At 43.3% G+C, this 25,429-nt stretch overlaps 1 protein-coding gene across 1 annotated transcript in view; it reads left to right on the top strand.

The window, feature by feature from the left end:
- LOC146686653 (latent-transforming growth factor beta-binding protein 2-like) overlaps window positions 1-25,429 on the top strand; it is a 94,041-nt gene that overhangs the window by 38,546 nt on the left and 30,066 nt on the right. Inside the window, exons 4-14 of the mRNA XM_085442578.1 lie at window positions 92-351; window positions 1,253-1,426; window positions 4,452-4,652; window positions 6,041-6,324; window positions 7,383-7,485; window positions 16,637-16,711; window positions 21,412-21,534; window positions 21,629-21,793; window positions 23,220-23,540; window positions 24,703-24,722; window positions 24,950-24,986. Of these exons, the coding sequence (XP_085298704.1) occupies window positions 92-351; window positions 1,253-1,426; window positions 4,452-4,652; window positions 6,041-6,324; window positions 7,383-7,485; window positions 16,637-16,711; window positions 21,412-21,534; window positions 21,629-21,793; window positions 23,220-23,540; window positions 24,703-24,722; window positions 24,950-24,986 (1,763 nt within the window). The remainder of the gene's footprint in view (window positions 1-91; window positions 352-1,252; window positions 1,427-4,451; window positions 4,653-6,040; window positions 6,325-7,382; window positions 7,486-16,636; window positions 16,712-21,411; window positions 21,535-21,628; window positions 21,794-23,219; window positions 23,541-24,702; window positions 24,723-24,949; window positions 24,987-25,429) is intronic.

The following is a 25,429-nucleotide window of genomic DNA, read 5'->3' on the forward strand; positions in this document are numbered from 1 at the left end:
ATGGGTGTATCTTTGTGACTGCATATATGTGTGTGTGGGACGTTAGCTTTTGTCTGAGGTCATGTGTTTATGGCCTTGTGATAATTTACAGGACCCAAGTGAGACGGGGACCCCCTGACTCCTCCCCTCAGCAGACCGGGACCTCCCGTACTGTGAAACGTTATCCATCATCCTCTGGGCCTATAACCTCCAACGCTCTGCCCAATGGCAATGGCTACTCTAACGGCAACGAGCACGGGAACTGGTATGGAAACAGGAACGGGCATACCAACACACATTCCCACAATACTCACAGGCCAACCAGCAACAGCCAGCTGCACGGACAGTTCAGCAATGCATTATTACCAGCAGGTAAGTGTAATGAGACTGAATACATGTATGTCTTCCACTAGAATATTTGTGAATATCATAAATCGTGGCTCTGTTATCATTTCACATCCTCTGCCCCTAGCTACCTCAAAACAAATGCAATCGCTACGAATGCCTGACGAAATTCAGAGTGACCACAATACATGCATACACTTCCTGTGGTGTCATTGTTCAACATTAGCCACGAGGAAAAATTGGCAGCGTCCCAGGATGCACTTCCTTTCTCCCTCTGTCCAAACACCTCACACCCTCTGTGGTCTTCATCACATGCACAGACGTTTCGTATCAAAGCTATTGCAGTTTGAGCATGTGCGAGATTGCGCAGTTACGTACTTCAGAACCTTTGGGAATTTACTCAGACACTTCTCTGACATGATAGACACTGGACCCTGGTTGCTGTTGGAAATGTGATGTGAACGTCACCAGTTTTCCCCCCCCTTCTCTTTGATCCAACGTGCACAGCTGTCTGCCGTTCCACATCCTCCTGTTTTTAGCCACGTACCGCAGCGACGGCTGTTGAACAGCTTCCCACCATTACACAGTGCTCACCTACACTCTCTTTGTTTCCTTCACCCATACACATATCCAAAACACCTTCTCTCAAAGATAAAGGGCTTGGAGCCTAGCCCAAAAACCTAATAGCCTTCTCACCCCCCCCCCCCCTTTTTTTTTTTTTATTTCTTTTGCTGGTCTGTGGCACATCGCACGTTCAGCTGCAGCGTGCCACTGGCCAACCGTCAGCACACACCCTCGCACTTATAAACCTCCCTTTTGCCCAGACGGGGAGTGTGTCACAGTGAAGCTGAAGGTGGAAGGATGCAGCTCGTCTCTAGCCTGTCTCTGCTGCTGCCCCTTCTCAACCAGGTGTGTGTGTGTTTTCCAGGGGCCAACCTCACCTCCAACCTGGATCGCATCAAGATCGTCTTCACACCTATGATGTGCCGCAGGGTGTGCTCTGGAGGGCGTTGCTATAATAGCTGCGAGAAGGGAGACATGACCGAGGTCTACAGCGAGACCTCGCCCCATCAGCAGCCGAAGAACCAGGGCTTCCGACTCTGTGAGTGTCGACCCCGGCCCTCTATCAGCAATGCCTGTCTGCCTGCTTATCTCTGTGATACTGCTCTGTGTTGTCCCTGAGTGTCTCTCGTTCTCCCTTTCGATTCTCACACACAGTCTGTGTTTGGTATCTCATTATTTTTTTTATTGGGTGAGCTAGATAAAATGGGCATGCTGTCTGTTCTGAATACCAATCTTAGACAGGAGGCAGAGTGGTGTAGATTAAGCATGAGAGCTATGCTGAAAACTTTCACTGTCAAAGAAAAAGACGGACAGGGGAGAGCAGATTAAAAGCAAGCTCTGTAAAAGGGGCCTAATCTCCCCTTGTACACAGACACGTGGACCTAGTGGTCCCACGCTCCCCAACACTTAGCCCCATCCCTTTTGCAGTTTACACCTCGCAGTTGGCCTCGCCGTTAACCGTTTAACATGCTCTCTGGGAGGGCAGGAATGGATGAAAAAGGAGAGGGATAGGCTGAAAAGAGAGAAAGAGTAGCAGCATGAACAGGGTTTTACAGGGATTACATTAAACCTGTCATTTATCCAGAGGGCTTTGCTCCAAATTCACACAGGAGTGTCCATGGGATAGCAGGGGGCGGCTAGTGCCAAGACGAGGGTCGTACCCCCTGCGTGTTTCTGAGTTTTCTCATCAGGTTTAATGGTCCAGCTTAGACCTCAGACTAATTATGGATTAGAGATGAAGGGCGCGCATACCACACACATACATATATAGATCCGCTCCAGTTACAACTCTCATAAATATAAACTCAAACAACGATACAAACATGCAAACAACCCTCACCGAAATGCACTAGCTTATTTAGGGAGGACATCGCAGGCTTATGAATATATAAACAGGTCGATGTTGCAGATTTATGTGCACATTAGCAGGGTTTTGGAACACGGTGTAGATATTCTAAACACTTCAGCATCCTGGCAGAGACCCTTCACGAGATTACATTCCCGGCATTTCCACTTTTTCCTCAGTGGTTAGTTTTTATGTCCCACTTTTATTCTCAAACAAAAAACAAAAATCCCCTGTCTTCGTTATGTAAAAGCATGTGTTAAAGAGCACATTAAAAAGAGATTGCTTTCCATTTAGGCTCGCATCCTGTTATTGCTCGGGCCTGCGTGTTCGTCCAGGAATGTCAAGTGGACAGCAAACAGTTATCTCATGCTGTTGTTACGTTGCTTAAACGGCGCAGTAAAAACAGCGCAGTAAAAACAGCGCAGTAAAAACGGCTGGATAATTGCAGCAGTGCCTCTCGATGCACAGCCTGTGTACAACACTTACTTAAAGCTGATATTAGATTGGTAGAAGTCTGTTTATTGGGTGAGAAGTGTGTGCGCATGTGCGTCTCGCTCGTTAGAGGTTGTTAAATGGACAGAAAGATAGGCAGACATGGAACCTGCTGCGGAAAGTCGACAGTAGGATGTTGTCTAAGAATAGTTCCTGCCCCATACCAGGGTGGGACTGGCCTGACACAGACCAGTGCAGACATGCATCCAACACTGAGAGGTTTTAATAGCCTTCCTTGAGTTAGTATTTAGTATTTATTTATTTATTGTCATTGTCAAGAACAATGAAATTGCGTTTGGGGCTTCCATACAACCCAAAAAAAAAAAAAAAAAAAGAAGAAAATAATAAATACCCCTTAAAACCCAAGTGTACATATTTAACCCAGTGTGACTCCAATGCAATAAGAGTTGATAATTTAGCCCGCATGTCGAATCACAGGAGGTCTTTCTCTGTGTCTGGACATATTTAGTCTTTCTGCCCGTCTCTGTCCCTGCATTGTTTCTCCTTCGTTTTATTTCTGTTTCTTTTTATTCTGTTTTTAATCTATTCTGTTAGCATTCTCCTGCTAATCCTGTTACTGTCCCATCTGATACACGATTCTATTCTTGTTCTATTCCTCCCTCTTTTCGTCCTGTGGTCTCACTCTTGTTAATGTTATGTGACAGGGAGCTCATTCCCTACATGCCATCAGAACCCGCCAGCATCTCCCTGTTCCCTGTTTGCACCCTGTTAGCCTCAGTGAGACACAGAGGATGAAGTTCCCTGTTTGTTTCCATGTCTGGCATTCTCTTTAATCTCATAGCATGCAGGCCATTTGAATCTGTATCTTGCAAAACAGTCTCTTGTTTTTGTAGAAGTGCATTGCTTCACTTTCTCATCCTTCATGCTCCAGAATAGTTCTATATTCGTCATAGTTGGATAGATTTTTTTTCCTCATTTGATTGTCTTTGATGTTTTCAGTTAGGAGAGGTCAGGTCAGGGTGAAACTGTAGATGGGAACAGGCCCAGGTATGTAGGGCGCTGGGCTGGCACCCATCCCTTATGCCAAAAGATAAGGCAATGAAAGGGCTGTTAAAGCACTACTGTCAAACACCATCTGGCCACTGCTGGTCTGTTCTGTTTTTCTTTCCACGGCAAATTACAAAATATAAATCAAATTGTAGACAGAACACATTTTGGACTTGGATTTACTTGGATGGCTATGAGCCAGTTGCACTCCTATCAATTTCTGGACAATATTTGATATTTAGGGGAACTTTTTCGCCTTTTGTCATCCAAACACGTGTCCCATATGGTATGTTGTTATTATTTTCTGCAAATTATTACAGCATGAATCATACATCATCACTCATCATCCTGCACAGGAGCATGTAATTACTGATGAGAGGCAAAACATGCCATTGAAGGAGGCACAGCGTGAGGGGCATGGCTCTGTTGCGAGGACAAAGTTGAGATTTTATAAACGTCATGTGGAATGAGGTGTCTGGTAGTGCCAAAGCAGAGAACAGCATGACTGTTGCTAACCGTATGCAAACAAAGGCTGTCCACAGGAAGCCCTAGCACATGCCCTTCCTATTAGGACTACGCCTTCTGTTTCTTATTACCAGATCCTTGTGTGTAAGGTTAGATGATGCTGTGCAATTAAATGTGGTATGTTGTGTATTCTAAAGATTCCTCTCATTCATAACCCCTTTTTTTCTCCGTTTCTTGTCCTTCATCTTTGCAGTCTTCTGTCAGATCCCCTGTCTTAATGGAGGCCGGTGCATTGGCAGGGACATGTGCTGGTGTCCGTCAAACTCAACAGGACGGTTTTGTCACCTGCCAGTCCCTCCTCCTGCCCGACCCACCCCTCAAAGCCACAGGAACCACCAGAAACCAAAATCTCCATCCCATTCCATGTACACTCTCCCACTGTCCAATCAGCCAGGTAATCACGCTCCGGCACGCCTCCCCACTCACTCTAACTTTATTAGCATGTCTTCACATTACGAGTGCTGTTAGCTTGACACTGTGTGTGTGACATTGGCCATCACTTTTCATTTAGGATATTGTGCATATTTAAGAGACCTCAGATTGACTGTCAGTTAGCTAACATGTTCATTTCTTGATGACTCTGGCTGTACTCGTGCCTCATAACTGCAAGGTTTCCATTCTTCTAGTAAAGCTTACACTCCAACAGAGAAGTGTCGAAAAAAGAAGCAAAACACAGTTAATAAACAACAATTGTGGGTTTCCTGGCTGTTCCTTTCTTCCAGAAGCAAACGATCTCATGAATGCCTGCGATTAATCCGTTTCATTCAACATAAAATAATCACCTGACTTGAATTTTGCAACAGAAGTTGCCTTAATAAAAAAAAAAGGAAGAAAAAAGCATAGCTTCATTTTTAACATTGTTTATAGTGTAGTGTTATTGCTTTCCTTGCCAACAGCAGAGGTCACTTTCTATTTTAAGCAGAACAGCTCATAGATGACTCAGTACAAGTCATCTTATTGTTCACACAATGCCGCGTTCACCAGACAGAAGATATTAGAAACAGAGCACGGCAGCAATACGAATTGTTGTGAATAAAAGAGATAAATTCACTCTCATCTCCTGGTGTAAGCTATCGTGTCCTCCTTTCTTAGTTTCTCATTTTAGGGAACAGTTAAGTAGAAGCAGAAGGTCAGTCTAAATTCATTTAAATTACACTCAGACACATTTCATCCTCTTCTGAAAAATTAATTACTTAATAATTGCATTTAATGACAAATCCAGTCAGTGTGTTATCATGGTACAGGAAAGACATTGTTTGTCCTGCCTGTATGCTTTATATATGAAATGGAGCCATTCTTGTCCTGGACTAAGTTTTGCATTTTCTCCTTGGCTTCTGCTGTCTGTGTGTGAGGTTATGATTCATGAGAGTGGGTCGGGATTCTGGGAAAAAACCTGGCACTCCCTGAAGATGGATGCTTACCCCGTGTCAGAAGGACAACAGAGCCTCACATTGCAACATCTTCTCAACTCTTCAGCAAAACTGTTTTCAGTCTTTAAAACGATTTGATTTAAACCAGAGAATCCGAAACGCTCTGTGTTGTTGTTGTTTTGTAGCATCTTAAGGGCCTCTTCACTGCCAGGAACTACCAATATGCACCAAATCTCATGACTTGATGATGAAGCAAGTGTTTGTGTAAGACTTTAGCTGAGATCTCATGCACTGCAGTATATATATACAGATTTTATCCCTTGGCAGAGGATGCTTCCCCTTAAACGGTTCAAATTTTGACACTGTAAACTATCTACTATGCTGTGTAAGCTTTGGATCTCTTCTTCTCCAGTGTCTCTCCACCCATCCTTGGTTAACGTCCACATTCAGCATCCTCCAGAAGCTGATGTCCAGATCCACCAAGTAGCTCGAGTCCAACCTGGGCAAAGACCAGCCACCACAGAGGGGGCTCACTCTGTCCAGCAGCGCTCCCAGCCTGGAAACGGACACGAACACGCCAGCGAGCACAGCAGCAGACACCCACACGCTAACGGGAATGGCCACGGCCACGCCACAACCCACATCCGTCAGAACGGAAATGTTGGAAGATGCTTTCAGGAGACGGTCGATGGACAGGTACCGTGTACACTGCTCTCAACTTATATCAATACACATAAAGTATTGTGGTCTAGGTGTTGAAACGACTGGAACGCAGTGTTTTAGCCACAGCTGCCATTATATAGTCACATCCCTTAACCTTCTCTGCTAGCTGTTGCTTCAAACAGGAAGTTTGTGAAAATGATTTATGTGTAAAGTCCGGGATTTATGAGGCTTGGCCACACTGGCCATCTCATGTTCCACCGCTTCCTCAACAAAAGCATGTTATGAGTTAGGATGCATTCAGAAGAGGTGAAGGTGAGGCTTGAAACCTCCCCATGTGGCCCAAACGGTGAGATTTTCATCGCCTGTGTGCTCAGAGTGTGGCACATTTTGTAGATTTACTGTGCTTTGCTTTAATGTATCCTAAAGCACTTGGGAAAAGGAAAGGACTTTAAGTGGCAGTGCGTGAGCTCGGCTAATCTCAGACCTCATACAGCATCTGTTAGCTTGGCTATTGTTGGGTCTTATTAGTATTTCAGTTGCAACAACACAACGAGTTGTTTTTGCCAGAATTAGTTCTTGAGTTTGTTTGTGCTCAAGTGCTGTTTCCATTATTTCCTCTCTGGTTAAGTAAGGCAATTTAAATTAAACCACTTAGTCACTATGTCAAAGAAGAACTAAACTTCAGCAAAAGAGCAGATTCACCCTGCAAATTTCCATATTATTTAACCATAATAGATTCAATCTGGAGGAAAAAATATCATCTCTTAAGTTTAATTTCTATCAGACAAAATCCGACAAGTAGGGTTTGATAGGACATTTAACCAAGAGCCCTTAATGCAGCACACCAGGAGTTTCTTAGCTGTTCTTAGGACTCGGTGTGTTTATGTCCACCTCTAACTAAACAGTCTCCGATGTGTCTGGTTCTCTCTGTCCTTGCAGAAAGGTACACACGCACACCCTGACACAAAAACATTTGCACCCTTGCCAGCGCGCACACGCGCTTGCACACAAACAAGCGTGCCTACCCAAACATGTAACACTCATTCTCCAAACTTGTTTCATAGATTTAACACAGATGTGTCTTGTTGTAGTGCGGCAAGCCTCTTCCAGGGCTAACCAAACAGGATGATTGCTGTGGAAGTATTGGCGCCTCTTGGGGCCTAAACAAGTGCCAAAAGTGTCCGACCAAACCAGGTAAGCTGTTCTGACTAATCCACCAGAGTTATGTCACTTTTTTCATACAGAATTAAACTAATCTGGTTTAATTCTGTTTTGCTGTTGATGTTTGTCCTTTGGTAATCTTGCTCTGTGCCACACATCAACTCAAAAGGTAGAGTTTTCCCACTCTGATTGCTTCATATTAAGGTGTCTAAAAATTAATGCCTTAGCAGCCATTGTTTATGGTTGGTGGAGTTTTATCAGAGCATGTTTTACAGGCCTAAACAATGCTAATGAGCGGTGATGACTAGAACATAGCGGCCTTTGTTAGATTTCTAAAAACCTTTGAAAGCGGCTGCGTGACTCGCCCATGCTCCCAGTTGTTAAAATGAAGCTGTTTTCACTTCCATAAAACCAAAACCGGGAAGCAAATGAAAACACATTTAGCATGAAGATGAGAGCCTGGCAGGCGTGCCACCCACCCTGCGGGCAAAGCAAGCCAATGTGGCCTTGAATGAATGAGGAAATGAGCAACTGGTTCCCAACCAGAGATGCGGTAGGTAAGTGAAACAGCAACAGGGTGGTTGTATGTTGGCAGGAAGGCTTGGTGGTGACACTGTCCACTGTAGATGGGGGCTCTGACAGCTCTTTTTACTACTCGGAGAGCACGATGTGGTCCATGCACTGGTTTTGGCACTCCCACAGCGTACAGTGCCACATGGGAGATTCAGTTATTTCCCGCGTATCTCAATCATATTATGGTCATACCCCGCAGATTTGCTAGTTTTACTGTTAGATTGACTGTACCCTCTTTAATATCTGACCAGACGTTGATCAGAAGCAGACATCATCTCTCTCTCTCTCTGTCTCCCGCCTTGATAATAGATGTCGATCTATTCTCTTGCCTCCCACGCACTGTCTCCCCAGGCATGCCAGATTCCAATTCTTTCTAAGTCCACGGCATGATCTCTTTTGGCTCCCAGATGTTTTCCCCTGCTCCCTCCTTTGAAGTTGAGGGAGAAAACAGAGTGAATACCCAATTTGCTCATTTTTGTGGCTCCTTTTGGGGGGCAGCATATCGTAGGCCAGGGTCACACAATGGCAAAGAAAGAAAGAAAGAAAGAAAGAAAGAAAGAAAGAGGGAAAAGTTAAGTAAAAAATGAAGTCATATACTCTCTCCCAGAAGTCTTTGGGTGAGTTTTAATACGAGAAATACTTTGAATTCCTCCAAGAGTGCTATTGTTTTCAGGGTAAAGACTTGGGCTTTATCTCTAAGCTACATTCCCTGCTTACTCGTCTAGGTGTGTGCTTTCTCATGCGTTTGACAGGAATGATGTGGAGCTCCTGAAGAATGATGTGTCTCTCTTTATTTTATAGCGACTGAGTCAGCCGTCGGCTCGCAGTGAGGAGAGAGGTCGTGTAGCTTAATAGGACTCTCCCGTGTGTCCTGTTGAGTACATGATAATGATGTCATGAAAGCCCAGGTTGTTTCTAGGCGTGCATTACTACCATTGGTCAGTTTATTGCTAAACATGCTGTTGACTAAGAGCAAGGCTTGAAGATGCCAGAATGACCACAGTTTAATGGGGTGCTGTTGCAGACAGGACTGCTAAGTCTTTGCTGCCTGCCTGCACATCACTGTCAGTATATCTGCATCGCACTCACTCGATACAGTCATATAGATCCAGAATGCATTGCTACTGTTACAGTCTGGCTGTGTCTCAAGTCCGTAAATGTACAGTTAGTTGTGTTACACAGCTGGATATGATATATTATTATGCACCAAGAACACTGTATCGCTTAGGGATATTTTGTGGGCTTGTTTTACTGTTTGTGCATGTGTTTGTGTGTTCATTATATTAAGAAGGTCTGACATTGCAGAGGCATAAATGCCAGTGTGTCCCATCTCAGTGGGAGATGAGGTCTTAGCAGTTAGTGCCTTTAAAAGTCACATGCTGAGGATTCCTGGCCTGTAATGAGTTCCAGATCGACCAGGCTGAAGTCAGCTCCATTTCTTTAGTTCGGATGATGAAGTGGAGTAACAAAGCAAACCCTGTGCTTTTCTTGGATTTTAAACCATTTCATTCCATCACTGCAATTTCTTTCAGCAATGCAGAGGTCCTCAAGTTTGAGAACTAACCAGTGACTTGTTAAGTCAAGTGAGAAAGAGAATAGATGAGTTGGACAGGAGGTGATTTGGTTACATGAGTCCCATTAAGAGAAACTGGATCCGTTATAAGCTGAGAGGAATTTTATCCTTGAAAAGCAAGTGATAGGGCTGTTTGTGCAAATCTCTGGGTTAAGGATACATTTCAATCAGAAAATTAATCAGAGGTTCCCAGTTATCTGAAGGAAAATTGCTATGGCCCAAGTCTGACCTATACTGTCGTGTTGGCATCACACTCTATAGCTGGCAGCCTTTTCCTCACTGTGTTTCACTGCTCATGGAATTTCACAAGCCATTTGTCTCCCCATCTGTCACTGATGGGCAGCTTTCCTCTCAGTGACTCTCTCCATGAGCCAGGCTGAAGCCTTGGGAGGCTTCCCAAGGAGTCGGATCAGAGGTCCCCAGGGACTTTAAGTAACCACCACACCCACGGGAGCCTTGGCTTCCTCTCTCTAACCCTACCTTCCTGGGTCACCGAGGTCACCGTGTTGTCACTGCCCTCACACTGTTTTGCCCCACCCTCAATTCGACCTCTGTCTGTGTAAGTCATCTGCCTCTTTTTGCTCCCCACTCCTCTCTGTTTTCTCTCTGTAATGAGGAAGCTATTCTTCATGAGGTTTAGATCAGTAAAGTCAGATGAGGCGAAGGAGGGGCGGTGGGGGTCGGGGGGCACTCGGAGAGCTCCACAACTTCCAGATCTTCCCACATGAACTCATCCCTTCCTAAATCTTCCATCTATTCCTGAGACATTTAAACTGACCAGCTAAAGCCTGTGCTTCTTGCTTTTTATTAGCGCTGATCAAACAAGAACACTTGTTAATGACCAACAAAAACCAGAGATGCGATTACTTTGCCTTAGAAACAAGCAGCAACAGAACAGATGCACTGGAACAACTTCACAGCAGCTTCTCGTGGTGATCAGATAGAGATGTCGCATCTCTTTGACAGCATTTGATTCATTGATGTTGACTTAGCGTTATCCCTTAACAACTCAAATTATGGAATCTGTTAGCTGGGCAGCAGTGTAGCTAATCAGCGCTGAGCCGACCTAACCACTACGAGAAATAAATCCCAGTTGGAGGCGCATGGATTTGAAATTTGCGATGCTTCTTAATTCGATACAAGCTACGTTAAGCATGTTTTTTTTATTGGGAATGTACCGTGGCATGCCTTATTTTGGAAGAAGCCCAGGTGGTAAATAGTCCACAGATATCATGGAGGAATGTGGTTCTGTTTTAAATGTGTTTCATGCGGGTTACACTGCCATCAGCATCTTGGAAAAGGACATTATTAAGCAAAATTGTCAAACTACAAACACTGACATGACATGCATACTTTCGTGAATAGAGACAATGAAAAGTATGTTTTCAGTAAAAGATTTAATGTGGCAGAAAAATGAAATAAACTCCTCATCAAAGCTGTTTTTGTCATTGCATCATATGTCCCATGGGATCGTTGTGTGAAAGCAATACTATACAGATGAGACTGCTGTTGATTGAGCAAATGCAGTATGTTGCGGCTTTTACATTGGTATGCATTCGCAGTGTGACGCTCATGCTAACCGCACGTATCTTTGCTGATTAGCTTTAGCTTCACTTGCAGGGACGTATTTACAGGCCGTGTGATATGGACTGTGCCAGATTGGCAAGTATGGCTTTTGCCAAGGAAACATTCTGTTTTGAGAGAAAATGACTTGTCTTTAAGCTGTTTGCTCTAATCAAGTATTGGCTCAGAGGCCAAGAAGAGATGGCTCTGCCATCGTTGCGATTCAAAAGACCTGAAACTCTGTGATGATTAAAGAGCTCCGTTTGCTCCTTCTTTTAGTTCGTCCTGTGGCGGAATGTCAGAAAGTAATTTTATGGAAAGGATCATGAGGTCTTGGCTTTGCTCTTGGGTCTTTTCTTAGAGTATACCCCGATGGAAGAGAAAGGAAGACTGTCTACCGTTTGCATCCTGTGGATGGCATCCATCCCTCCTCCCTCTTGTCCCACAAGTTCTCAGGTTTTCCAGTTGGTTAAGAGAAGAAGCCCAACACTGAGGCAAGTCCCTGGAGAAGCTGGTGAAGGGCTCTGAGCCCTGTGATTGATGGACCAGACCACTCAATCGTCTTAGAAGAACTGCCTGCAGGCCGGGTGGTCTACATTGTGATCGCACCAAAAATCTGCAATTAAAGATTTCTGTATGGCTGAGAAACCCATCTGACTCTAAGCTTTCTCCCTTCTCAGCTTCCTGTCTCTTTTTTTTCTTAGCCAGCTCTCTTATTTTGCATAAGCTGTCCTTTCATTTGAAATCCCAGCAGTGCTTTTCACTAAACAAATTTTACTTAAGGGATTTATTCAGATTTAAGTTGGGATAACACCAGCTATCAAGAAGTTTCAAGGAATCTGAATTACACTTTCAGGTCAGGGAATTTGAGCAAATATTATTGAACAGCCTCCAGTGGAATGCACAACACAACTGAATGGAGATGGACAATAAATTAGTGAGGCGTGACGAAGTCTTTTGTTGAACAGGGCTAAATGGATAGACAACAATTGAAAGGTTTTGTCTGTTCCCTCTGTGGATACAGACACGTCTGAGTTTACAGTCTTTGTAACCAAGGGCGACACTAATGATGCGCAGCTTGAGCTCACTCTTGCAAGCCACTGGCTGTGGAGCTCTATATTTTCTACACAAATCATTGTAGAAACAAGCATGGGAACTGGCACGCCATTAAATCAGGACACAATCATGCTTTACTTTTTGGATATTAATGAAAATTACATGGCCAAGTTGTCACCCATTTTTAGTTTTGGGGCTGATTATCTTTTCTTGAGGTTAGAAGACAAGGTTCTGATTCGCAGATACAGTTTCAACCAGTAATTAGGAAAGTCATTGTGAACTTTGGCAGGCAGAGCGCTTTTATGCAATTTTTTTTTAACTAGCCACAAACAGCTCAACCCTGTGGACCAATAAAACTTTTACTGAACTTATCTTAAAGTTCAAGCATTTTTAGGTCCAGGATATGCTTAAGGAAACTCTAAGTACTATCTGCCTGTTAGCTTGTAGTGAGGAATTGATTTAAGTGCAGGATACAGAATCTAAAGCTTTATTAATTAATAAATGACACTTCAAAAAACTGGCAGAAGAACCTAGAAACCCAAAAGAGGAGAAAACCGACCTTTACTCAGCAAACTAAACTGACATCTAAGGAAACAAACAGGAATTTTAAAAAAAGTCAAGGCAAAAACTTGGAGACCTGGTAGGCACATGAGTGCAAATAACAGATAATCTAACAAAGACACAGAGGAAGGAGGACTCTAAATAAACAGAGCAGTGATTACATGATGAGACACAGCTGGGAGCCGGCAGACAGGTGAGAACAATCAATGACAGGTGAAGTCAGTCACAAAGGAGGAAGTAAAACTCACACAAGACAGGAAAGAGAACCCTTCAAAGTAAGGAACTAAAGGTCAATTGAAAAATAAAATCAAAACACTAGAACGGGGATGTTGAACTCGTTTTACATCATGGGCCACATACAGCTCAGTTTACAATTGAGTAAAATGTTTGGCATCACTGTCAGTGAAAAAGGGTTTAACCATGAATTTAATCCCTGAGATATCTTATTATTAGAAACATAAGTACAATTTCAACAGCATGTCTCAGTTTTTTCAAAGAATTCAGCTGTAGCAAATCAAAGACATTTGTCAGCACAACTGTTTGGGCTTCACGTCTAAGAAATAAATGTGTAAAATTTACAGAAAAAAGTTCTGGTAGCTCATTGCCTATACTGTCCTGTAATTATAAAGCAGAAATGTCTGTTAATTCACAGAAAACGTCCTTTTTGGGGGTGTGGTCCCATTGTAAGAACAGAAATTTCTTTAGTTAGTAGTGAAAAAACAGGAAATTTAATTCTTTAATCAACATTTAATTTAATGTAATTATTTTGGTGTAGTGTGAATAGCCATGGGTGAGGTCTTTATCAGCAGGAAAATCTGTAGAACTTGTTAAAATACATTTAAAAGTCCAAATGGCCTCCTTCACAATTTTTCAAAGCCATCCACTGAGCCAGTTCTAGCCCTTGGGCCTTATGTTTGACACCCCTGCACCACGAAAATAGTTACCCAAAGACGCACCACAACTAGATAAACATAAGAAAGGTGAACTGGAAGTAGAATTATAATGACAAACTCACCGTTACTAGAATAAAAATGACATCAATCGAGAATCCAAAACTCAGATACACGGAAAACCCCCTAAAACCATAATGACACCAAAACAGAGTCTGTGCTAGCAGTACTTTACTGTTAGCATGCCTGTATATGTGCCTGTATATGTGCAAATATTTCAGTTTTTCACCACTGTTACTCAAATAATTAGGCTTTAAAGATGCACAAGCACAACATATTACCTGTCTCTCAAATTCATCTTAAAGCTGTTCATCTCTGCAGGGAGTCTTCTTCTCCCTGCTAATAAGCTTTATTGAGACTCCCGGACCTCCCCCACTGTGCTTCCCTTGGCATGTGCGCCCTGCTGTCACTCAGGCCAGACTTTCCTTGATCCCATCACTGCGGGAGGACGTGCCCGTCGCTCCTACCACAACATCTCATTACTCAGAAACTTCGGAGGGGGATTAGGAGGGTCTGGAGGAAGATGAGGAGGTGGGCAGGCAGGAATAGGGGCGTTGCTTTGACACAGTTCCCCCCTTTTCGAGTTGCCCGCTTCATGCTGACCCGCTTCTGCTCTGTCAACCCTCAGGTACATTGACCCTGCCTGGTCGACTGGGTCACAGCGGGACCAAAGCACAACTCAGCTTCCAGGACTTCATTCCCAGAAGTGCCACACATTCCAGTCACTCCTGGGAAAATGGCACAAACTCATGACTGATTGCTGGGTTTTGGTTTGATGGATTGCTGTCTTGGCATTTTGACTCTTGTACACTATATAGTAAATAAGGGAGCAGCTGAATCAATACCCGAAGCATGTATTTAACACTGGTGGCATGTACAGACAGAAAGAACTGATGGATTATAGAGATAGGTTCTTTTCTTTTAGGGCAGGGATAGCTCAGTAGGTAGAGTGGTGGCCCCATGATCGGAAGGTCGGGGTTTGATTCCCCTGAACAGCTACCCTGAGGTACCCCTGAGCAAGGTACCGTCCCTACACACTGCTCCCCGGGCGCCCAATGGCTGCCCACTGCTTCACTGAGTGAATGGGTTAAATGCAGAGAGGGATTTTCCCCACGGGGACCAATAAAGTACACTTTCTTCTTTCTTTCTGGTTCTTCTTACCCTGTCAGGCATCATTTACATCTTACTAGAGCACTCTTTCAGTCAACAACACATTGGTTTTCTTGGGCTGAACCGAATTGACTTCTCTCCCTTTCCCAAATACCTCTGCTGGCAAAGCAGTGGTGTTTTACGTTCTTGCGTGCGTCACGTCTTTTCTAGACCCTTCATCACTGTGGCAGCAGATTCAAAGCAATGCATTGCTGTGGTATAATGTTATTTTTTACGCCCATAGTGTGAATCAAAAGATTGTCATTGCTGTCATTCCTTTCTTGAGCAAAAAACCTTCATGTTTTTTTTCCTCTCAGTGGATGATGACTTGAAGAGGGCGAGTCTTTAGCCAAATCTGTTTGGTTGTGTGGGCGCTGAGTGGCAGTTGTGTTGGCATGGTTAAAACTCCTGACTTTTCATGTGCTGTATGCTGGTGCATGATCACTTGCACTTAATATCCTCCCTCAGATGCTTAAGGCTATTACACAAATTCAGCCTTACCAGTCTGAGAGAGTAATGAGCATACTGGTGGTCATGCTCTCTCAGCCTTACCAGTCTGAGAGAGTAATGAGCATACTGGTGGTCATGCTCTGCACCTGATGCCCCATTTTCAGGCTTAGAAGTAATGGAAGTGCTCCAGAGGTACACAAGGAGATGACTTTGAATCAGACAGTGACCAGATTTAAATAGTTTTTGCTTTTTATGGGCGGAGAGAGAACTTTTGATTGCACCTCATATAGTGTATATAGCACAGGGTGTTGTAATCATTTCTCTGAGCTGTCTGATGTGTGTCACACTATACAGTCTATAATAGCTAAAGACTCTTCTGTCTTGCTAACAAGCATATTGTTATTCTTTACAGTCCTCTACAGCCAAAAATACATGTTTTTTTCTTTCAAAATCAGAAGTTAGATATTATCTTTTCAACAGTCATAGAGAATCTGAGTCATCTGAGTCATGGAAAGATCTGGTACCAATAATCACTGTCTATGTTAAGAAAGACTTTCATAGAGTTCCCCCTAATCTCTGTTAAAAAACACAGATATGGATACACACACATTTAGACACTAACAGACTTACTCTTTGCCACATTGACCCCCTGTACATTTAATGGAGCGTGCCGGGGCTTGACTGGGTGCCGAATAAGTAATGACACCATGTTTTCAGGCTTCTAACACTGACAGTTTGCCCGCACTGGGGCAGTAACCGAGAAATGTGTTATTTACTGCAGCACCTCTCAAGCGCACACCTGAAACACACACATGCCACGTGATTTGTACTGCTTTGGCAAAAAACAAGCGTTAAGACATTTTGGCCAATCATTTTCCTGTGAGCAGCACATTAATCGTCATTCCTTGTGCGCACATTTAAAGCTTTAGTCTCTCGTTTAACTAGATTTGCACCGTGGTTGATGAAAACGGTCAGGACTGTCATAAAGGCTTAGTCAACAAATTTATGATGATGTGCCTAGGGATTTACACAATTATGAATGGCATAGAGCATTATTACATTTTGTTGGATGACAAAGCTGCCTTATAAATGTAGTTGATGGGGAGCCCATTTGACTCTTGCTGGAGTCCCTCAAGGCTCAGTTGTGGGTTCCTTGTTTTTCCTATTACTGAGACCTTAAATTCTCCTAAACTTGAGCTCCTTCTCTTCTCCCTCTCTGATGAAAGCACTCCTCTGTACCAAAGAATCATAGCACATCATTTAAGATCACTGAGCTTCTCTGAACTGTTCTTTTTGTTTCTGTTTACAGCATATGCAGTGATTGCGAATGGACAGGTGGAATGTTCCAAAGGTTTTAAACGAATGAATGTCACACACTGTCAAGGTAAGCCTTTGCATGAAATATGCTGGAAAGGGTTTAAACATTTTATGAGCTTTAAGTGACTGCATGTTTATTTTAGCAGTAACAAAGATATATTAAAATAATTAAATCACTGTGATCAAATAAACTCACTGTCCACTTCATCGGGTATATCTTGCTAGTACCAGGTTGGACCCTCTTTCACCTTCAGGACCTCTTTAATCCTTTGTGGCATAGATTCAGCAAGGTGCTGGAAAGATTTCTCAGAGATTTTAGTTCATGTTGACATGACAGCATCACACTTGCTGCTCCTCCATTATATTTATTTACGGTTCCACCACGTTGGATCGAGGTCAGGTGAATGTGGAAGCTAGTCGAATAAAGTGAACTCATTGCTATGTTCAAGAAATTAGTTTCAAATTGTATGAGTTTTTTGACATGATGTGTTCTGATGGCTTTGCCGAAAGCAGCCATCAAAACATGGGTGCACTGTGGTCATGGACAATACGTAGGTAGGTTGTGGCATTTAAATGATGCTTGACTGGTACTAAGGGGCCCAAAATGTGCCAAGGAAACATCCATCCACCATAACACCACAAACGCCAGCCTGAACTGTTGATACAAGGCAGGATGGATCCATGTTTTCATGGTGTTTACTCCAACTTCTGACCCTACCATCTGAACGTCTCAGCTGAAATCAAGAGGCATTAGACTAAGCCCATCTGCTTCAAGGTTTAACATTTTGTGTGATCAGAGATGGTCTTCTGCATACCTTGGTTGTACCAAGTGTATCTTTGAGTTACTGTTGCCTTCTTATCAGCTCATAGCAGTGTGGCCATTATCTAACAAGACATTTTCTCCTGGAGAACTGCTGCTCCCTTGATGCTTTCGCTTTTTCTGATCATTCTCTTTTAACCCTAGAGATGGTTTTGTGGGAAAATTCCAGTAGATCTGCAGTTTCTGCAATACTGAAGACCAGACAAGCCTGTCTGGCATCAACAACCACATTCAAAGTCACTTAAATCAAGTTTCCTCCACATTGTGATTCTCAATTTAAACTTAAGCAGGTTGTTTTGACCATGTCTACATGCTTAAAAGAACTAAATACATGCCTGTTCTAGTCATTGATAGACACCAAATCCACTATCTTGAATGTTACTCGTGATAGCTACATATGAATCATTTCTCCACCGCCTAGAAGGGCTGCTTATAGTGGCCATCTAGCTCACAGCACATTTCTAGAGCAGAAGAAGGACTGCTGTTGTCATTTGCAGGTAACAACACAAAATGACATAGAAGACCTCCAGCAGCAACCTGGTTAGCCCCCCAGTGGGGAAACTCGAGTTTGCAAAGAAGTACTTTCAAAATCTTCAAATGTTCAGATTATACTGTGGTAACCGATGATGTACCTGGAGAACACACTTAATTAAAGTCCTTGCTTGGGAGACTGACTTTTTTGCCCCCCACTTCCCATGTCTGGGAAACAGGTCAAGACCACAGTTAGGGTTTGTCTGGGGTCAGAGTTCAGCAGTCAATAAGCACCTGGGGCTCCTGTTTTAATTGGTCTTGGGGTTCTGAGTTAATGTGGTAGGCTGTGATCGTGGCATGGATGGCTCTCTGAGTACTTGTGAGCATCAGATTGCTGCTTTGCCTGCTTTTCCCGTCCATCTGTATGTAAAACAAACATGGTTGTCCCTGAACATATACACTGTGTTATCGTCCATTTCAACATCCCAGCAGTGGCTGTTTGTCAGCTTGTGTTTGGTTTAGGAATCAGTAAACACCCACGGTGTCAACTCTCCCGCTAAAGAATTCCAATCATTTGCATTTGTTGGTGTCAGTAAATAGCCTTGGAAATGGCTCAATGATGTATACTTTATTGATCCCCGTGGGGAAATTCCTCTCTGCATTTAACCCATTCACTCAGTGAAACAGCCACTGGGCGCCCGGGGAGCAGTGTGTACGCACGGTACCTTGCTCAGGGGTACCTCAGGGTAGCCGTTCAGTGGATTTGAACCCCCGACCTTGGGGCCACCACTCTACCTACTGAGCTATCTACCTAACACTGACAACTGAGGCTAACAGTTACAAACTGCAGCTTTTCTGATGGCTCACATTATCATGTCATGATCCAAAGGGCAATGCTTGCTGAGGCATATGGAGTAGAACAACCTAAAAGTCCAGTTTTGACTCTCCGTATAGAAGACCTCATCCTTTAGTTCAGCAAGTTCAACATGTTTTCTGCAGAGAACAATCACAATATTGATGTTTTCAGGTAATTATTGAGCAGGACGCTCCTGTTTTCCAATAATGTGTCGAGCAGCCAATGAATGTAGAAATTTATATTTCTATTATTCATGCTTTTCTTCTGTGATTGCTTCAAGATGTTTCCCTCTTCCAGTTGCTCCTTTCCTGAGTTCCAAAAAAGCAAAGCTGACAGTTACCCACAATATTTACTAAAGTGCTTTAAATCTGTGTTCTGCTGCTGCTCCGTTCCCCCAAAAATTATTTCTAATTTAAGGACTTTTGCTATCTGCCAAGAAGGAAAAAAAATCAGCTTTTTCTGAGATTTTGTCATTATTATTAGGACGGGGTCAAGCCCTCCTTCCTGTGGCTCCAGTCTCGAGCTGCTTGTAATGTGTTTTATTGGAACAGAACAGGGCTTGTCTCGTATTTGGTAATAGTCCTGATTTACTGCCAGTCTGCCTACATCCGCTGACCTTTGCGGTCAGTGACATCGTCGCCACAGCACGATAAGATTTCCTATCAGCGTCATGCTCTCAGGTCTCAGACTTCAGAGATGATTCCTTATCTTCAGAGGCTTCCTTCTCAAAAATTTAGGTCACTGAATTGGCCATTTGTAGCTGTGGTTGTTAGATGAAAAAGCCCGCAGAGATGCATGTGCAGGCCCTGTTGTGTGTGGTAAACTAGTGCTGGGAGCAGGTCACATTACTCATACACCACTTCAAAGAGGAGATTAATGAAGTCTTATGCAACTCTTTGGACATTTTTGATCAAGTTAATAAAAGCTGCTTATGATTTCACAACACTGACATTTGACACTCATCGTGTCGACTTGCTAGCCTGGTATTCAGGCTGCAATACTGATGGAGAAATATGTTGAAAAAGCCTGGTTTTCCCAGTAATGGCGCTTTGGCTAAATTCTGACCATGTGTATTCACTTCACAGACTTCCAAAGTGGTCCAAAGGTGCTCTCTTTACTCACAACCCAAAATACACAGTATAGGGAGCAATGTTGCCAGTTTGCTTTACATAGTTTCTGTAGATAATTCTGTAGGTGTTCACATGGGTTTTGAACAAAGAGGGGAAAGGTCAAGTAAGCAGCAGACTGTTTGATGCTCAAATCAGGGAACTTTGTCATGTGCTGGTAGACTATAAAAACAGTCACGCTAAAAGCCGTGAGCTCTTACCACAAGTGATGTTTGTCAAGAAGAGCAACCAAGCATAAATTCAGAATAGATGTTGAGATTAGCGCTGGTCATGGAAGGTTGCCACGGAAGCCGGTTTCAATTTAAATCAACCCACCAGCAGACTGTAACACTACCACTAATCTGGGACTCGACTGAATCATGGATTAAAGACCATGAGATAAACGGTGACCTGATTTCAGGTGTCCAGACGCTACCTGAACTAAAGTTAAATCACTACAAAAAGTGTAGACTTGGGGGAAACCGGCATGACATCAGTCGTTTCTTCACAGTACGTCACTGTAAGGTGGAAAAGCGCAACGAAAACCCAAAATGGAAACGAAAAAGGGGCGACAAACAACAAGAAAAACATTAAGGCTTTCCCTGGATTTCTTTCAGCCCATTGATTTTATCAGCCCCGACCTTTTGTAAGCTCACTTTTTCCAGCAGGAAGGAAAACAACAAAACAAGAGCAGATTCATTCAAATTGGGGGAAAATCTGTGGTGGCAGGTTGTCGGGTTCTAGTCGTCAATGCAGTGGGAAAAGACCTAATGATGTACTCTTTGTTTAACACGGTAGAACAACAATCCTTGCCTGGTCCCAGTGTGATCACATGACTAAGCGCCTTAAGCATGTCCCCCTATGCTTCTGGCTGGCACACTTGTTAGCTTGTCTCCGTTTACCTTAGGGACTCAGGAGCTCTTGGAGCGAGAGGCAAACTCCTCTGGCCACTCTACCATTTCTGCATGTGGTTTAAGCCAGACAGAGGAAAAAATAAATACATTTTAAAAAATCTCTTTAATAACTTTCACTTATTGACGTAAGCTGAGGATCTCGTAACCATATTGGACGCTGTGTAGGAAAGATGCTGAGGATGATGACAATCTGAAACTCTCAGTGATATGCTCTATGTCTACATGACTGCACGTGTTCCCACAGCTGCAATATTTTACTTTCCAAGCAAGACAGGATTTTGAGCGTCAAATGTGTACGTCTCCCTCCTGTCATCACGATTTCATGCACTTGTGTAACCTTAATGTTTCCATATTTCATCGCCTCCCCACAGCGAGCGGCTTTGCTTACATGATCTGTTGCAATTTTCTGACACCTTTCAATGTGTGAATCATTGCTGCCCAGTGTATTGGAAAGAAAATGCACCAAAGTTGATATGTGCAGTTTTGGTGGGGGGTGAGACTGAAAATCGTTTTTTTTTCCTGGGAATAAACATGACTTCATGAAATTTCCATAAGCCAGGATATATTTGAAATGACTGATGTACTCTGCCTATTTCACAGACATCAACGAGTGCCTGTTGCCTGGAATATGTAAAAACGCTGAATGTCTCAACACCAAAGGAAGCTACAGGTGCACATGTAAACCAGGCTATATGTTAGATCCTGCCAGAAGCCACTGTGTCTGTAAGTATTGCTTGTTTTTTTGGATTCGTAACACACACTTTAAGACTAGGCTTTTTTATGCCTTTCTTGTGTTCCAATTTCTCTTCTCTACCAGCGGACAAAGCAGTGTCTGACCAGAGGGCGCCGTGCTACAGGTCTGTTTCAGCGGCGACATGCTCTCTGCCACTCACTAATCACCTCACCAAGCAGATCTGCTGCTGCAGCAGAGTGGGCAAGGCCTGGGGAGCTGGGTGTGATCGTTGTCCTTTACCAGGATCAGGTACAGCCCCAAAAGCTGCCCTGTGCTCCTCTTCTGCTGACCCAAAAAATGATCTTGTTTTCTATTTCTGCATTGACTGTACTCCCCTTCTTGAGTTAAACGCTTTTGCAGAAATAAAGTGTTGCATGCAAGCTTATGCAAGGGCTAGCAATGGTAATGAAAGAATAGGGGGAAAAAATATTTACCGCTCAGTCACCATTCTGTTCTTTGCCAGGCGTGTAATGCAGTTCAAAATAGCTAACTGTGTTTGGAGTGGAAAAGGACCAAAAACATAACAGTTTTCATATTTTGGAGGCTACATAAGAGTGGGAGTCAGTCTTGTGTTATCGCTCCAACCCTCAGAGAGAAACCCCACTAATAAACCGGCAAAGCTTCACAGCAGAAATGCGTGACCTCGCCAAGTGAAACATGGGAAGTAGTTGTCGTTTTTTCATACTGATTTAATCTTCAAAGTCTCTGAGAGAAACAAGCTGGTTTTATTGAGTGTCTGTACTAGCCAGTGATTCATGGGGATTGTCATAGATCAGATATCATAGACACAGACCTCCACGGTGCTGCTCAGTTAGGACCGACGCAGTGCATGGGCGCACGGCCTTTGATTATTTCGGACGTTAGCTTTTTGGATGGCCTGAAAAGCTGTTAGACCCCTGAACAGAGCAGCCAGAGCCATTACTTGTGACTCGGTAACAGGAGCCCAATGAGTTTAATTCCATATTTACGCCGATTCTTCAGATGTGGCTTCTGATCATATATAGCCCCATTTCCCTCCACTTTAAATTCATCATTCAGTAGCCTATCATATCCACGTTTCCTGTATTTACACAAGCGTTTACAGTGACCGCATATCTGTCATTACTCATATCTCTATTCCAGACTCTTTTGGCATAGAGTAGCCGGGTTTCAGGTCAGGTAGGGGACAAAGAGCCTCTCACTTGTAATGGATTCACCATTGCTGAGGCTTTTTGGACTCCGATACAAAGAGGTGCAGTCTCCTGCCTTTTATCTAGCCAGCCAATCCTCCATTAGCCTCTCACTCACATGCCTTTACACCAAAGAGTTCAAAGGTCATTCAGCATTACATGATCCTCTACTTCCCACAGTTTGAGAGTGCCGATATGCCCACATGTTTTCAAATCCCGTCGCTGTTAGCCTCCTCTGACAGCTGTCACTGGCCTGGCAGCTTGCTAAGTTCTGCAGCAGTCACCGAAACCCAATCTCCCTGTTCACAGCAGAGCATAAAGTACAGCGTGCCTGTCATAACTGTATTACATGGATGGCTTATGGTGTTACTTTGAATATCAGATAGAAATAAGAGCCACGATTATGCTGTCAAAAGTTAAATGTCAGTTTTTCGAGCTGAAGCTCAGAATGCAGAGGTGATGTTTTCGATCACTTACTGGTCGCTCCTGTGTCTCCTGTGCTGCAGACCACTTCAAGGAGATCTGCCCCGCTGGCCACGGATACACTTACTCGCGATCTGACGTCCAGATTTCTCTTCGACAGCTGGATGATGTCGAGCTGCAGAGCATGGGAGTGTCACTCGAGGATGAGAGCCCTACTTATCCGCAGTTTCCATTTTCTCAGCCTTCGTTTCCCAGTGGGCCCCAGTACCCCAGCTACCCCGAAACACCGCAGCTACCCCAATACCCCGAATACTCTGAGACCCCACAAGCACCCCAGTACCCTTTGACTCCACAGCATCCCTCACATCCAGCCAGAGAAACACCTAGACCGCCACACACAGATGGTAAGAATAAGTTTTATGTTGGTAAATATTTGCACTGTATGACAAAGAGTTGAAACAGTGTTCTTAGCGAATGCGTAGGCCTTGGATGTTACCTAAACATGGTATTCATTTAAACCCGAGGATGTTTCAGTCAGGACCACCATGCAGTGGTCAAAAGAAGATTGTCAATTCTCTGGCAACGATTTACATTTGACCGTATGGCTCTGATCTGGGACCTGGAAAGCACAAGTCAGCCTTTCATGCCAGGCAAAGCAGCAGCAGGGCCATTCAGATCAGAGCAGGCATCACTGAGAGCAGATGACATTCATTAAGTCAGACCCAGAAGAAAAGGGGGAAGCTGGGGTAGAGCTGTTCTGCAAAGTGTCTCGAAGATGCAAAGCAACTATAAGTTGGCTAGAGGAGCTTAAGTAGTGCTTAAACAACACATACCAGCTGGATGCATCAAAGGGGATGAGCTGACCCATCAACTGACATGGGCTGGCACGTAGATCAGCTGATGAGTTTAGTCTGTCAGAAGAGTGACGAGCTTGATTTTTGCCACAGCCCGTGACATAAACGGTTCAGAGCAGCTGCAGTGATTGCACAATGGCAGTTTTTTATAGACAGGATGCAGTGCATTAACATTATTGTGAAAATGTAAACATCAACAAGCTGCTTTGATCTCCGTGAATAAAAGCTCGATAGATGGAACATATTCACAGCGGTCTAAGTGAAACCCCAGCGAGCATCAAAAAAGCCTGCAACAACAAGTAATCCACACGGATCATGAAGCTTAATCCTCAGGATTTTAAGCAAATGCATCTTCCTGATTTAAGCTTTGTGAGATACTGTATTGGCAGTGCTGCAACATTTTGATTTGTATGTGGAGACAGTTCTTTAAATATTTTGGGATTTTTGTCTTCATTATCGGAGATATCTAATTCCATGTTTTTCTTTCATTTTTCTTGGCCAACAGTGTACACTATCTCTCACAAATATTTGAAAAAAAAAATCTGGCCAATTTTTGTTAAGGAAAAAAAAGGATCACCAAAGCTGCAGACGAGTGTCTAAAGGCAACATGCGTGTATACATAATTGAACAAAAATGTGTTTTGTGATGGCACATGTTAATGCAGATGTAATGTGTTCTCCACTGATAAACTTTTCCTCTTTTTTTGTGGTAGATGTGGAAAGTCTGAGCCCGGTAAGTTCTCCCTCCTTTGGTGCATGCTTCTTCTCGGCATGTGTTCTAGCTATTTCAGCTGGAGGGTTTGTTATGATTATATAACTTCTTCAGACCACATTTTGGTAGATGCGCACATCTAATTAGCACAGAATTTACCAACAAATACCGGAATGCTGTGAATATAAATATGGTGGTGAAAAATGTAGCCCAATGTTTTTTAATGAGTATATTTGCTCGTTTTCCAGCCAGCTGTTGGGACAGAGTTACCGCCACAGTATCCAGGTATCTTCTCTTTTCCTTCTTTATTCATTCAGATCATACGAGACTGGTAGTTGAACAAGTAAGATAAGATAAGATAAGATAAGATAAGATAGAACTTTATTAATCCCTCGGGTGGGTTCCTCTGGGAAATTCGACTTCCAAAAAGCACAGCAACGACCGAAGTTACAGTTACAGAATTGTTATATATATATATATACACACACACACACACACACACACACACACACACACACACACATATATAAATACAGAGACAAATATAAATAAAATATACAAAGGGGATAAATAGAATAAATAGGAATAAAAAATAAAAATACAAGTGAATTGCACATTTCAAGTATTGAGTCTATTGCACCGTTGACTATTTACAAAAAGTATTGCACAAAAGGTATTGTACAGTGAGGTGAAGAGGCACTACAGCTTAGTTGTTCCCCCTCCTTTGT

The sequence above is a fragment of the Copadichromis virginalis genome, linkage group LG19, assembly GCF_057382275.1.
Source record: "Copadichromis virginalis isolate Kocher_CV1m ecotype Utaka linkage group LG19, C_Virginalis_male_GT1.1, whole genome shotgun sequence".
In the NCBI taxonomy this organism is placed as follows: Eukaryota; Metazoa; Chordata; class Actinopteri; order Cichliformes; family Cichlidae; genus Copadichromis; species Copadichromis virginalis.